The following is a 12,365-nucleotide window of genomic DNA, read 5'->3' as shown; positions in this document are numbered from 1 at the left end:
CTCACGCGCCTTGTATTGCGATGGAATCACTCGTATCGATTATACGTGCATGGCTGGATTTGGGAGATAAAATCTTTTGCCATGAATCCAAGTAAAATGGTGTTAGTTTAATATTTATGAGAACTTCACCACTTCCTTTTGATTGCCTCGGTACTTGTAGATGGACAATACAAGCTGCTAAAGCAAAAAAAAAGAAAAGAACCTTACAGACGTAAACAAACAAACAACGCAAACTGAAACAATAACGTTAACTGTGTATGGGAGAACTGATGTCGAGGCAGACGTTTTTAAGGTACGCGGTCGTTTTGACGGGTTTCGCTTTTAGTAATTCTATATATGTGAACGTTCTATATATGAGAACCACGTAAAAGCGCGGCGGCCCATGACACCGGATAAGCGGCTCCCATGTCGCACTTGCGCATCTGGGAGACCGATGATATTGACAGAAAGAAACAAATAGGATGGGGACTTCCTCAGTGAAGGGAAACTATCCCAGCGGCCTCCTCAAATCATATATTGTTCCCGCCAAAAGTATCGAAGCCACTTAGAAAGTGACTATATCTGACGACAATTGGTGGGAAGTGGTGCAAAAGGAAATGCTATCGCAGTTTGGATGCCCAGTGAACAGAAAAGCATTGGTCTCTCGACCTCGAAGTCCTTGAAGCAACGCATTTTCTACAGGGCGGTTTCGTACTGGCAGGACAAGCTCCGGTTATTCGCGTAGGGGCTTTCGAGCATTTTTGCAGAGCGTACCCATTTTCTTTTTCGGTTCAGCGGGTCATCATTCTTATCCTCCTTTTATTAGATCTTATGTACGACATTTAATTACTGATGAAACCATTACGGCACACAGTCATCGAAATAGACATATGCTTGGTAAAGATGCCCTGCGCGCACTAAATTCAAGCTCAAATGCAATTTTCCTGGTACGCGAGCGCATAACATCACAGCTTCGGTTTGCACACGCGGCCATTGAGCGCGGTAATTCGTCCAGTTTCATTTCCACAGCGCATGAGCTGCAAGCACTGCGCTTTGAATGGATCACTGCGGATTCACGGATCCGGCCGGGGACTTCGCGTCGCTCCCGCGGCGCCTGCCGCGTGCTGCGGCGAAGACGCGATCGCTCGCTGGCTTCGTGATCGACGGCAGCGGCGGCCGCCGCGGCGCCTCGCGGCCTCCCCTCTACGCGGCGCAGTGAACTCGCCGCCGCACGCACCCGATTCTGGAGAGGAGGAAGGCGAGAGGAGGCGAGCCGCACTGTCCCGGCTGGCGAACGAGGCCCGGCACACTGCCGCACAGCCGCTCGCCGGGCGGTACGCGCACAGGTGGATTACTGCGTTTCCGCGTTTCGCAGCGGTCGCTCGCCGCCGCGCTCCCAAGCCAGAGTTCGTCGTCTGCTACTGCCGTGCCACGCCTGCTGACGCGCAGCGGTCTGTTTTCTTCCGGCTACTCCCCAGCATAACTGCCGCTCTGTGCGCGCGCGTCCGTTCGTCAGCCGGAGAAATCAACGACTCCCGTTCTATTTGCTCGTGTGATTACATCGTTTTCTGCCTTCTTTTGCTCCCATCGCGGGTGAATCGCCGTGGCAGTGATTCACCTCGATCGCGGCGCGCCGGTGGTGCTGTGTGTTGGTGACCGAGCTGACCTCCGCTGAGCTCGGCGCATGTGTGGGATTGCACCGCCGTTCTCCAACGGGACCGCCGACCACGACGACCTGTGCTTGGCCCGGGCGCCGAGGGCTCTCTTCGGCCATGATGCGACGTGACTAGACGACGTACCCTACGCGCCCCGTGTTCCTTGGCATCCCTACCCCCCTTTATTTTTTTCTTCTCCTTTTTCCTGCCCACATTTTTTGTTTTTGCCCTGCTTGTCCGTCGCGCAACCTCAGTGCGGACGCGTGCCGTCAGCCCGAAGGGGGCCAAGTACGGTGTTTGGCGAGCGCCGCGGTGCTGGTTCGGGGGTTTACGCGCTCCCCGCGCCGATGCGTGGGCCCCCCAGACTTCGGATTGCCGGCGCTCTGGATTCCTGCAGCCCTGTACCCATCTGACCTCAGCCTATCGACGATAACTGTCAAATGTCTTGGAGTAACAGCTACACTAAAGTCGAGGTGGTTCAGCCCCAGACATCGTCCGGCTCCATCAAAGGTGGGTCCTTCTTACTACTTTTTTACACCTTCTGGTGCGCGTGCAGTCGCTTTTCATTTTTATAATTTTTTTTAGAGTTCTTGTTTCGTTATTATAAAGTATCGCCGGTATTTTTGTTCGCTCCGTTGAAAGCCGTCACTGCTTGCCGTTGCAGAAACCGACATCGCTTTGGCAATTTCAACTTGAAAGATACAGAGAGAACACTTACGGATTAGCTGACCTCTTGCAGCCTGAGCTGCGCTACCACTCCGTGCCAGTGTCACTCACGTGTGTTTCGCGTGCCTCGGCGCAACAGTCGCGGGAGACCTCGAGGGACGCCGCTGCCCTTAGACGTTCGTCGCCGTTACTTCGAAGCGACCCCAGTTGCGTAATGAGCGATCACCGGTTTCCGCTCCACGCGGTCGCTCTCGGCGCAAAGAGACGGCGAACTTCCGCGGTCGCTGGGACGCATTGAGGGCGCAAGAAATGTGGCCGAATGCGACCTTACGAGACGCTACTGTAATGCTGCCCACGAACGCACGGCTGAGAAGCCGTCACACGGACGCTACCTATTCCAGATCCTTCTCCCGTGAAGAATTGTAGCGCGGGAAGGCAACTGATGTGTTAAACGATTTTTGGTGGCCAGCTGTGTAATCTATACCCTCTTTATGGATATCCGACCACTGTGAGCAATCGCGTTCACACATATTCCTCTACTACTGGATCGAAGTGTTCCAGAAGCAATATTTTGTGCAGAAATACGTACCGCATGGGCTAAGGCAGTAAATTGAAGTTTTTATATTTGTAGCATTACATTAACAAATATATTAGCACGCAGCTTGTTCGGTTCCACATTCTAACCTGCTGCTCCTCGTGTATGCTTGTCACTTGGCATATATGTGAGAGCGTGATAGCACATCTATCCACCGTTTTAATGACAAGGGTTGATATATGCCAAGCTGTACAATCCCCGCCTGCGCGTAAATGCGATCCTTCCGCGAACGTTTACACCTTTGTTAACATTTTCTCGACACGCTGTCTTTGCGACCGTTACTCATGCGGCAAACGTTTCGTTCGCTCGAAAACAGATCGCGCTGAATAGTGCAGCCCGTTTGCCCTTGTACGTATTCACCAGTTATCTAGATTGTAACTAAAATAATTTTATGCGACGCTTCCAGGGCGTCTCCGGCAGCGCTATCTCATTCGTAGTCCGCTGATCCGAAATGCGAAGTGTTGATTAATCGCCGTAATTGTGTTCCTATACGTAACCATCCGGGGGGCGCCGATGCTCTACCGGGAGCACGTTCTACATTCCCTGCTGCCCGTGTGTAGCTGCGCCCATTTCTCCGCCGCCTCAATCCCGAGAAACCCGGAAGCGACGTCGCGAGAGGGTAGCTTTTTCTATATTTATTTATTTCGCGCGCGTAACAATCTCGCCGCCGTCTCGCGGAGGGAATCGCGCAGCACGCGTTTCCCCGAAGCGGAAGATGCGAATCGATATTGGCTCGTAAACAACGCACACACACAGCCGCGCACACGAGGGGCCCACCGAAGCGGTGTAGCGGACCCGCAATTAAGCGCTCACAAAGGCCAATCTTTGAAGGGCCGGCGTGTTTGCGCGGAGTCAAAAGAAAAGAGGCAGTGCGAAGAGAGCCCGGCGGATTGACAACAAGCCCGTGTTCCGTTTCGCGTCGCTTCGCCTTTTGAGCGGTGAAGCCCCCCTACGGCACCACTTCCTCGAGCGAGGAGGTGGCTGCCGGAGAAGCGTGCCTTCGCCCTCGCGACTTCTTTCCCGCGCCGCCGCCCTCCGCTCCTAACTGTCGCAATGTAGCGGTGTCGTCTGCTTCCCTGCCACCGTCCGAACGAGCTCACCCATCTGTGCCCCCGCAAACATGGCCCCTTCGTCCGAGATGCCCTGAATAACGTCCACGCGACGCCGGAAAGGGCTACGCTGCCCCCGTGCATGGCGGGTGAGTGTCCTTCGCCTGCCACCGCGGTCTTGTTTTTGGTGGCGCCGTAGGGCCCGACGCCGCCGTCCATTACGTCTCTCGTTGCGCAAACGCTCAAGGCTCTCCCCCAACGCCACGCGTTGAGCCGGGCAGCTTCGTAAGCCGAGCCACAACGCTACCGTCGGTGGTCGCGTGTGTCCGCAGTGGCGCGGCGGCGTGCGCGCTGTGTTTACGCCCACGCGGCTCTAGGCAACGGCACGCAGTGCACCGGACGGCCGCGTCACGTGACCCGCGTTCGGCCCTCGCCGAAACGCCGCGGGCTGTCCCGTTCTTGGCTCCCTTTTTTTCAGGGCGCTTTTTCATTGCGGCAGCATTTAACACTTCCGATTAAATGGGCTTCTCTCTCTCTTTTTCCTGAAAGTGATCGTTTCCGTTGAATGCAGCTCGCTTTGTGACCCTTTCTCGGCTCTAACACTCTCCGTATCTTACGCTTGGAGCCTACTCGAGCGGCTGTCGACGGATCTGGCATGTCTGGGTGGGGGTGACGTAGAAGAAAGAAAAACGAATTCAGCCGGAAGTCGTGCACTGCCTTTTGCCGCACCTCTTTTTCATAGTGCTCTTCCGAGGAAGAAACAGGCCTCAGTAAGGAAAAAAAAATAAAAACTGCAAAAAAAACTGCAAATAAGGAGCAGTCCGGACTGCTGGCCGCTGGTTTAACGCAGCGAGGCAGGGGAACCTGCTGGCAGAAGTGGGATTATGAAACGTGTCGCAGGTGCCTTTGGCGGCAATACGCGCCCGCTCGCAATTGAAGGGCTGCCGTTTCTTTCACTGAGCGCTGACACGAAACTGACATTTTCCTCGACGGCGCCCAGTGGTCCGCTGTTGCTCTTGGTCCTTTGTTTGGACACGTTCAACGTCCAAGCGCCACAGTGGTCAACTTTGGCCGTGATTTTGCTGTCGTACTGCATATCTTCTACAGCGCTCATCTCTGGCGCCTTTGAACTCAGAAAGGTCTTGTTCGCACATTTCCCAGTAACGGTAGGCAGCAGCATCGTCTGTTCGAACGGAAACTGCGTCGCTCGTGTTGCTACGCGCACGTACAGAATGCTAAGATAAGATGCGAGCGAAAGTAGGCCGGGCAGACGTTGAGGTGCTAACTTGCTACGACAAGGGAGGAATGGGCCATTGTTCCGCTCATTCTGTGACCGTAGTGTACTGGAGCATTACGCACTCTTATTCTGCTGCTCTAGTCATGTCTGTAGCATATGTTCTTTATCTCCCACTCTCTCTTTTCGTGTGCATCGGCCGCCTGCATATCGCAGCACCACTCACCCATATAATGCACTCACCATACCACTTGCCGATATCATCCAAACTAGTCACCAGTCCATCAATTTCACATGGGCTTAGTCATTGCGAGTTCGGATCGAACATTCTTTACTGCAATCTGAAACCTTGCCGCGTGCGGCCAAAACAGAAGCGCCGGGATTTGTAGATGCTTGAATATATCACAAATCTCCCCTTGCAGAAACTTATCCGTAGATCCTTTTTATCTCCTTATATTTCTCTTTCCCCACCCCTTAGTATACTGGGTAGCAAACGGGATTTCCTCTTATGGTTCGCCTCCTTGCATTTCCTCTCTTTAATCTCTATCTGAGGAGCCAGCTATTGTTGTACAGTACGCGGAACCCTGAATCACTTCGTGTAAGGGGCCTTGGTGAGAGAACGCTGCGCATTGCAGTTATGAGACATTGAGCCTGAATAGTGACGGACGATGACCCGACTTTTGGAATAGTGACCTGGAAATCCAGCCCCAAGAATAAGAACGCTACAAGGGACGCGTAGTATCGAGGCGAGCTTGCTGCATCAATTAAAAGCAGTTTTCCACCAGGGAGCCGTCTTCGAATCTCAATTTAGCTATTACAATGGACTCACTAGAATTCAGGGTAACAAGTTCCGTGCACCAGGAGTTCCATTTACCGAGACATCCAGCTCAAAGGTACATAATATTCTCTTTTGAAAGGGGCAGGTACGTCAGTGCCAACAGCAAATAATTGGTTTATCAAATTTGATTACAAAGCTTCTTACAATGGTTCTACTTTCACTGGAGTTAGCAGCAGTAAAGGCCATAAAAAGAAATAACTTAGTCAACAAAAGCCGTTTTACTGAAGCAGCCACTCCAGAGAGAACGTATTTTGCGTGCGTTTCGAAGCAAAGGCTAAGCAAGCTCGCCGCTTACCAACGCTGCCAACATAAAGAAAACACAGCCAGGCACCATCACGGCAGAGCCACACCGACCACTGCACTAACAAAAGCCAGCAAAAGTCACCTTGGCGACAAAGCGAACACGTGAAAACACCAATAGGAAAGCATCCGCCCAAACAGCGATGCATATCGCGATGCCGCTCAGGTTGACCGTTCAATTTCGTTTGCTGTTTTAGTTCCGTTCACCTGCAGTGTCCGTTCAACGAACTTCATTTTCTCTTTCTATTTTTATCGCAACACCAACGAACCGACTGTTCCATTTAAGCGACAATTCCGTTTAACTCATTTAACACGATTCTACTGTATTGTGAATACGATTCCTTCTCAATAAGCAGAAAGTGCTGATTTAGCCGTTTTGTCGCCGTGTTATTTTTCTATAATGACTGTTTAAGCACGTTTACGAAATGTGCTTTATGGCCGGAACTTTTATCGGATAACCCGACGTTATCGTCCTTTGATAGCTGAACATTTTATCCTTTGTGGAGAAGCCGGCGACTCAATAGTTGCCAACATTTTCGATTTCATCGGAATAAATCACTCACATCACGTGATTTTTGTGGAGTTCGTTGTGATGTTTTGTCTGCGGGAGCTAAAGCTGTTTATTAAACGACGACAGACCTGGGAAATAAGCCACCGAAGGACCGACTATCCCATTAATCGAAGATAAACTGCAGCGACTAAGGAATGTCGAAAAAAATAACGGAAACGAAAGTGACAAGAAAAATATTGCAGCGGAGTAAAACACTTGATAAGTCGGGCATATCCTGCTATGCGATATGCATGGCCAGAGTGCGATGTGTCAGTGACATGCTAACGATCATTTAGAGTAGTCACTACCGTGATTGTAACATGACTGTCCTGTACAGTCACTACACGAAATGTGTTCATAATCTGCTGTTTGCTCATGTGAACTTGCCCCAATATTTGGTACTTTCTCTGGTGTAATGCGCTGTACATATATAGTGCCCCTAGTGATCTGTTGTACTGTGTGCAAGGCTCCACTTCTTTCTTTTTTCCTGTACTAATGTGTGACGAATGTACTTTAAATCAAAAATGCAAGGACGAAGACGCGGCAGGGGTTCGTTTTGGGTCGTGATTTGGTAAGATGCACAACATCGCACGCCTTGTGTTTCCATTCAAGCGAGTCTTCAATGGACAGCGCGCGATTAGCAATAAGGCCACCAACTTGCTACGCAGTGTCTCTCATCAAGGTCAAGCAAGGTGAGCCGATGGGGATCACGAATATGTATGCGTATCGGTTCATCAGAAAAGTCACCAGATAACGCCGGCTGAATCGTCTACGCGCTCAGATGCACCGATACGCGTGCACGGTGGACACGCTCGGGGCCCTTGCGCAGCAGACAGCCGCCCTCGGCATAGCTGCAGTTGTCCTCCGGGGCGCCGATATGAAGTCGCACTCCTCGTTGCGTGGTGAAGCGGAGCATACTGTCGTACTAGTAACCTTCTGGTTGTTCGAGGTTTTCTTGTCGGACTTTCTTATGTGAAGCAGCGCTTCGTACTTGGCGCATCTGGCTTTCCTGCTCAAAGTTCGTAATGTTATCCGTCTTATTACGCATTGAGGCGCGTTGGTTTGTCCCTGAAGAATTCACAAATGTCTTTTTTTCATTTGCGTTTTTTTTTCTAGAACTGCGTTTGCTAGGTATTCCTTCTTCCGTTACTTTTTTATTTTTTACTTTCTGTTACCGTGAATTTCCTCATTGCACACTTCCTATAGGATCCCTTGTCACGAACACGAGTTATGGGGATCTACCTGTATACACCTACATATATTACTTTCTTGACGATAATAATAAACTGTCTTGATGACGATGATAAAATAACGGCTGCTGAACAGGGCAACGCCGTGATACCGGGATATTACCCATAAAGCTGAGGCTGTCGCGAGTCGGTCATCCACTACTCGCTGCACTCGCCGCCGGGACGCGTTGCACAACTCCTGCTCCTGACTGCAGGACAAGCTGCTCTTACGCACACCAGTCACGTTTAAACCCGACAACGCCCAAGGCTTCACCTGGAGCGCCGATGTCAGGACACGTGAAGTTTTGCGCAATGAGCTTCGGTTCGTATGCGCACCCAAGTCCTCGTTCATTGTCGTAATTGATTGGTGCGCTCGTGCCCGATCTCAAATGCGGCTCGTCGTCTGCTCTGCTGCAGCTCACGTCTTAACACGCTGTAGAGCTTAGCGTTATGACGCCGTCAAATGTATCGCGTAATGAGCAAACTCTTACAAAGGCTGTCATTTCGAGACATGTATGTAGCCAAACTGATGAATCAATAGAAGCCCCGAACGACTCACCCTCAATTATAGAACGCTCCCTTGATTTGACACGTTCACTAGCTCCGGCAAAATTGGCGTTGTTTAGGCTGTATAAACACGCTGTCTAACTACACAAACGATTACACACATATTACGTAAATCGATTACACGTCTCATTTGTATGTAATAACGAGCCAAAGCTGTTCTTACGTGTTTAACTTCGTGCTCGGCGCCTCGATTTACTATCGTGCTACATCGCCGTGTATTACTGAGCCATACACGCGCTTGGCTGGCTCCATTTGTATCACGTGGTTTAGGCATATAAAAAGGAGACGCGCAAGAGCGCTGCAGTGTTCGAGATCGCAATAACGTAATAGCAAGTTTTGGCTCTGGAGGATCTGTACTTTCGACGTGTACCTCCGATCGAAGCGGCAGCCACTGTTCTTTCTTGTTTCTTTCTTTTCGTCTTTTAGCACCCTTCCCCGTGTAGGGTAGCAAACCGGCTGTGCGTGTCGTTGAGCTCCCTCGGCCTTTTTCCTACACTCTCTCTCCGTTCGGCGTTTGGGGATTGCACTGTTGGGAATTTCCAACGTCGTGTGCACGTCATATTCTAAGCAGGCACGCGAAACACCAGTGCCACCCCGACAGTGAGGCGGGCATTGAACCCGCACGAGTAGGCTGGAACCGATTGGCAATTCTCGAACATTGCAGGAGGGCTCGAATTAAATTCGCCCCACCCCATCGGAAAGTAAGCAAAGCAGAACAAGTAAACTGGAGGAGGTCGCAAACTAAAGCTTAACCACACCTGCATCTCCTACACGAAATAGATATCCATATGAGTGCCCGTGGTGCGGGGCCGAGCCCACGCTAGACCACATCACGTGGTAGGGCACCGAGGCGCCTCGCGAAAACATACACGAAACCGCAAAGCGAGGCGAAGGCCTTGCTCTCCGGCTCGGAGGCGACGGCCAAGGGGGCGCTGCCATACCCAAGAGCGCACCCCGGTGGAGCCCTGGAACAGGGGCCCCAACCAGCCTGCAGACTGCTCGTCACATTTTGTACAACAAAAGTTTTCTACTACGACTACTACGGGCGGCAAGTAGGCTCGCTACCTCGTGCTTTACAGAAGGAATATGCTTTCGGTAACGAGGCGTAAGCACACGTACGCGCTGCTCTCTTATACGGCGCCAGTGACATCATCGCGGCGCTCCTTTCGTTCCTTCCACCGTTTGTCTGATCTGTGGCGCCTCGCACAGGTCGCTCGCAAATGTTGCAATTTCTCTCGCTAAGCTTTCCGAACAGCCTCTCCGTGACTACTCTCTGGATACGGAACAGAACGAGGCGTCTTCGATCCGAAAGGGCCGCCACAGGAGAGGTAATCTGGTGCAGCGCACACTACTGATCTCCGGCGCGAAAATATAAGTCGGTCTCCCCCCGCGCGAAAAACGGCTTCGGTTGTTTTTCCCGGTGAACTTATTTCCACAACATGTGGCACTGCTCAGACATTGCTCACACGATATAGCCGTGCGTCTTAAATGATTTTGTGGGCATTTCCCCGAGTTTCATGACTTTGGCGTTTAACAGATTTCGCGGTTCGTTTGTGCTTGCAGTACTCAGGCGAGAGGAAAATGTCAACCCTATTTTGAACGTGTGCACTTGTGGCTAAAGAACCGGCGGGCGCTTTTTAGGCACCAGAGAAGCATGTCGAAGGGAGAGTGAGCTTCCACAGCCGCTATAAGCTATATCGTCAATGCACTCGCTGCCGTTCTTGCTTCAAATTTTGTTTCTCTTTTCAAGGACTAGGAGGCGAAATTTATTGTCGGCGTGTGCCAGACATTCGTAAGTCTTTCACTGAAAGCAGCCACGGTTCTCCATGTCGCAGTGGATATGTTGCTTTATCATTTTCCCATGCGGCCAGGTAGATCGGTCGCCTTTTCTTTTTCTTTTCTTTGTTTAACGAACTGCTCCACACTGAAGCCCTCTTTGGCATTCCACATAAGCGCGCCGCATTCCGTTAACGTGTGCGCAGGTTGCAGCGAGGGCAAACGATTTGCGAAAGCTTCATTTCCAGAAAACCCGCCGTGGTTGCTCAGTGGCTATGGTGTTGGGCTGCTGAGCACGAGGTCGCGGGATCGAATCCCGGCCACGGCGGCCGCATTTCGATGGGGGCGAAATGCGAAAACACCCGTGTGCTTAGATTTAGGTGCACGTTAAAGAACCCCAGGTGGTCAGAATTTCCGGAGTCCTCCACTACGGTGTGCCTCATAATCAGAAAGTGGTTTTGGCACGTAAAACCCCAAATATTATTATTATCATTTCCCGAAAGCATTATGCATTAGGCTTGAAGTTGCTGCCGAGTTGCGACAACGCTGAGCTGATTTGCTTGTAGCATCTTCTTCCTTAGGCAAAATGCGGTTGAGGTAGTAGCTGTTCGTTCGGATTAATTGATTTGACTCACGACAAAACGCTGGATACTCTAGAGTTGTGAGGTCGTACCAATAAGCTTACCTGTGTATAAAAGCGCTCGTTCGTGCTGAGCCAATTTGTTAGCTTGAATAGGCTTACGTATATTACTTCTACGCCCGAGGAATCTTCGGTTCCAGGACAATGGTACGCTAGCGAAGGAGGAAGGTACGTGCCGCTAGAGAAGAGCGGGCACAAAACTGCGAAACAGCGAGCCCGGCAGAGGCAAGCAGGCAGGAAAATGGCGGCCAAGTCGATCGAGCGTCAGCATACGCACATTCCAGACGGCGCCGAGAAAATTGTTCTCCGACCACGTGGCGGCTTAGTTAAGCTTACAAAATATGGAACAGCATATCTGACTGACGTCATCAAAATGTCGGCGGGGATTAACCCACGCGAAGAGAAGGAAGATATAATAACTCCAAATATGAAGCAGCACTCCGTTCTCGTCATCACTACGAGTGCGGAGAGGAAGCTGAAGTACGCGAGCGTGAAACACCTCATGTTCGACGGAGAACAAGTGGAGACGTTCGCCTACGTGGCCACCCTCGAGCACTGCGGAAAGGGAGTCATCCACGGGGTTCCACTCGGATACTCCATCGAAGAAATTCTGTACCGCCTAGACCGCAAGGATAACCCCGAGATTCGAGGCGTCCGCAGGCTGGGAAAAGATTCACAGTCGATCTTTATCCTCTTCAAGGAGAAAGAAGTGCCAAGGTGGATTTACCTCAACGGGGCACCGCACAGATGCCAGCTGTACCGCAAAAAATACGAAGTGTGTGTCGCCTGTGGCCGACTCGGACATCGCGCTGACGTGTGCCCAGACCCGACGAACGTCAAGTGCCGGGGCTGCGGCCTCGAGAACCCGTCAAGTGACCACAGGTGTGAGCTGAAATGCCAGCTGTGCGGCAAAGGCCACGCCCTAGGAGATCCCAAGTGCCGAGAACTCTTCCGCACTCCCTACGAAGTTAAGAAGCGACAGTGGGAGAAGATGGGACAAGCAACGACGACTGGTGGGGGACATCAGAGTCGACAACGCGAACCCAAAGAGGGAAAAGACTTCAAGTTCCGCGAGGACTCTTTCCCAAAACTGGAAGCAAATCAGAGCAGACCATCGCCGCCGCCCAAAGGACGCTCCGGTTCCCATGCCAGGAGCCAGTCCAGGGGGCGCTCGAGCTCAAGGGACCGTGCCAACCCATGGAGACGAGGTAGGAGCAAGGAGCGTAAGGGTGTGAATTTCGCGGGCAAGGTCTCCCAGGAAAATAATCAGAGGGATAAACGGGACGA

The 12,365-nt window shown here is 51.6% G+C and overlaps 1 protein-coding gene across 6 annotated transcripts in view; it reads left to right on the top strand.

The window, feature by feature from the left end:
• The first annotated feature begins 1,256 nt into the window (after positions 1 to 1,256).
• The window catches only part of Hr3 (Hormone receptor 3), a 157,164-nt gene continuing 146,055 nt past the window's right edge, over positions 1,257 to 12,365 (top strand). For 2 of the 6 annotated variants that reach the window (XM_065450859.1, XM_065450844.1), the window contains exon 1: positions 1,258 to 2,144. In XM_065450859.1, the coding sequence (XP_065306931.1) occupies positions 2,075 to 2,144 (70 nt within the window). In that variant the 5' untranslated portion in view covers positions 1,258 to 2,074. Of the gene's footprint in view, positions 2,145 to 3,845; positions 4,094 to 12,365 lie in introns of those variants that run through there. The other 4 variants (XM_065450835.1, XM_070536840.1, XM_065450852.1 and 1 more) reach the window with 4 other exon arrangements.

This window comes from Dermacentor albipictus, chromosome 4 (genome assembly GCF_038994185.2).
Source record: "Dermacentor albipictus isolate Rhodes 1998 colony chromosome 4, USDA_Dalb.pri_finalv2, whole genome shotgun sequence".
NCBI classification, from domain to species: Eukaryota; Metazoa; Arthropoda; class Arachnida; order Ixodida; family Ixodidae; genus Dermacentor; species Dermacentor albipictus.
Note: the sequence above shows the minus strand (reverse complement) of the source record. Positions and strands in the feature narration are given on the sequence as shown.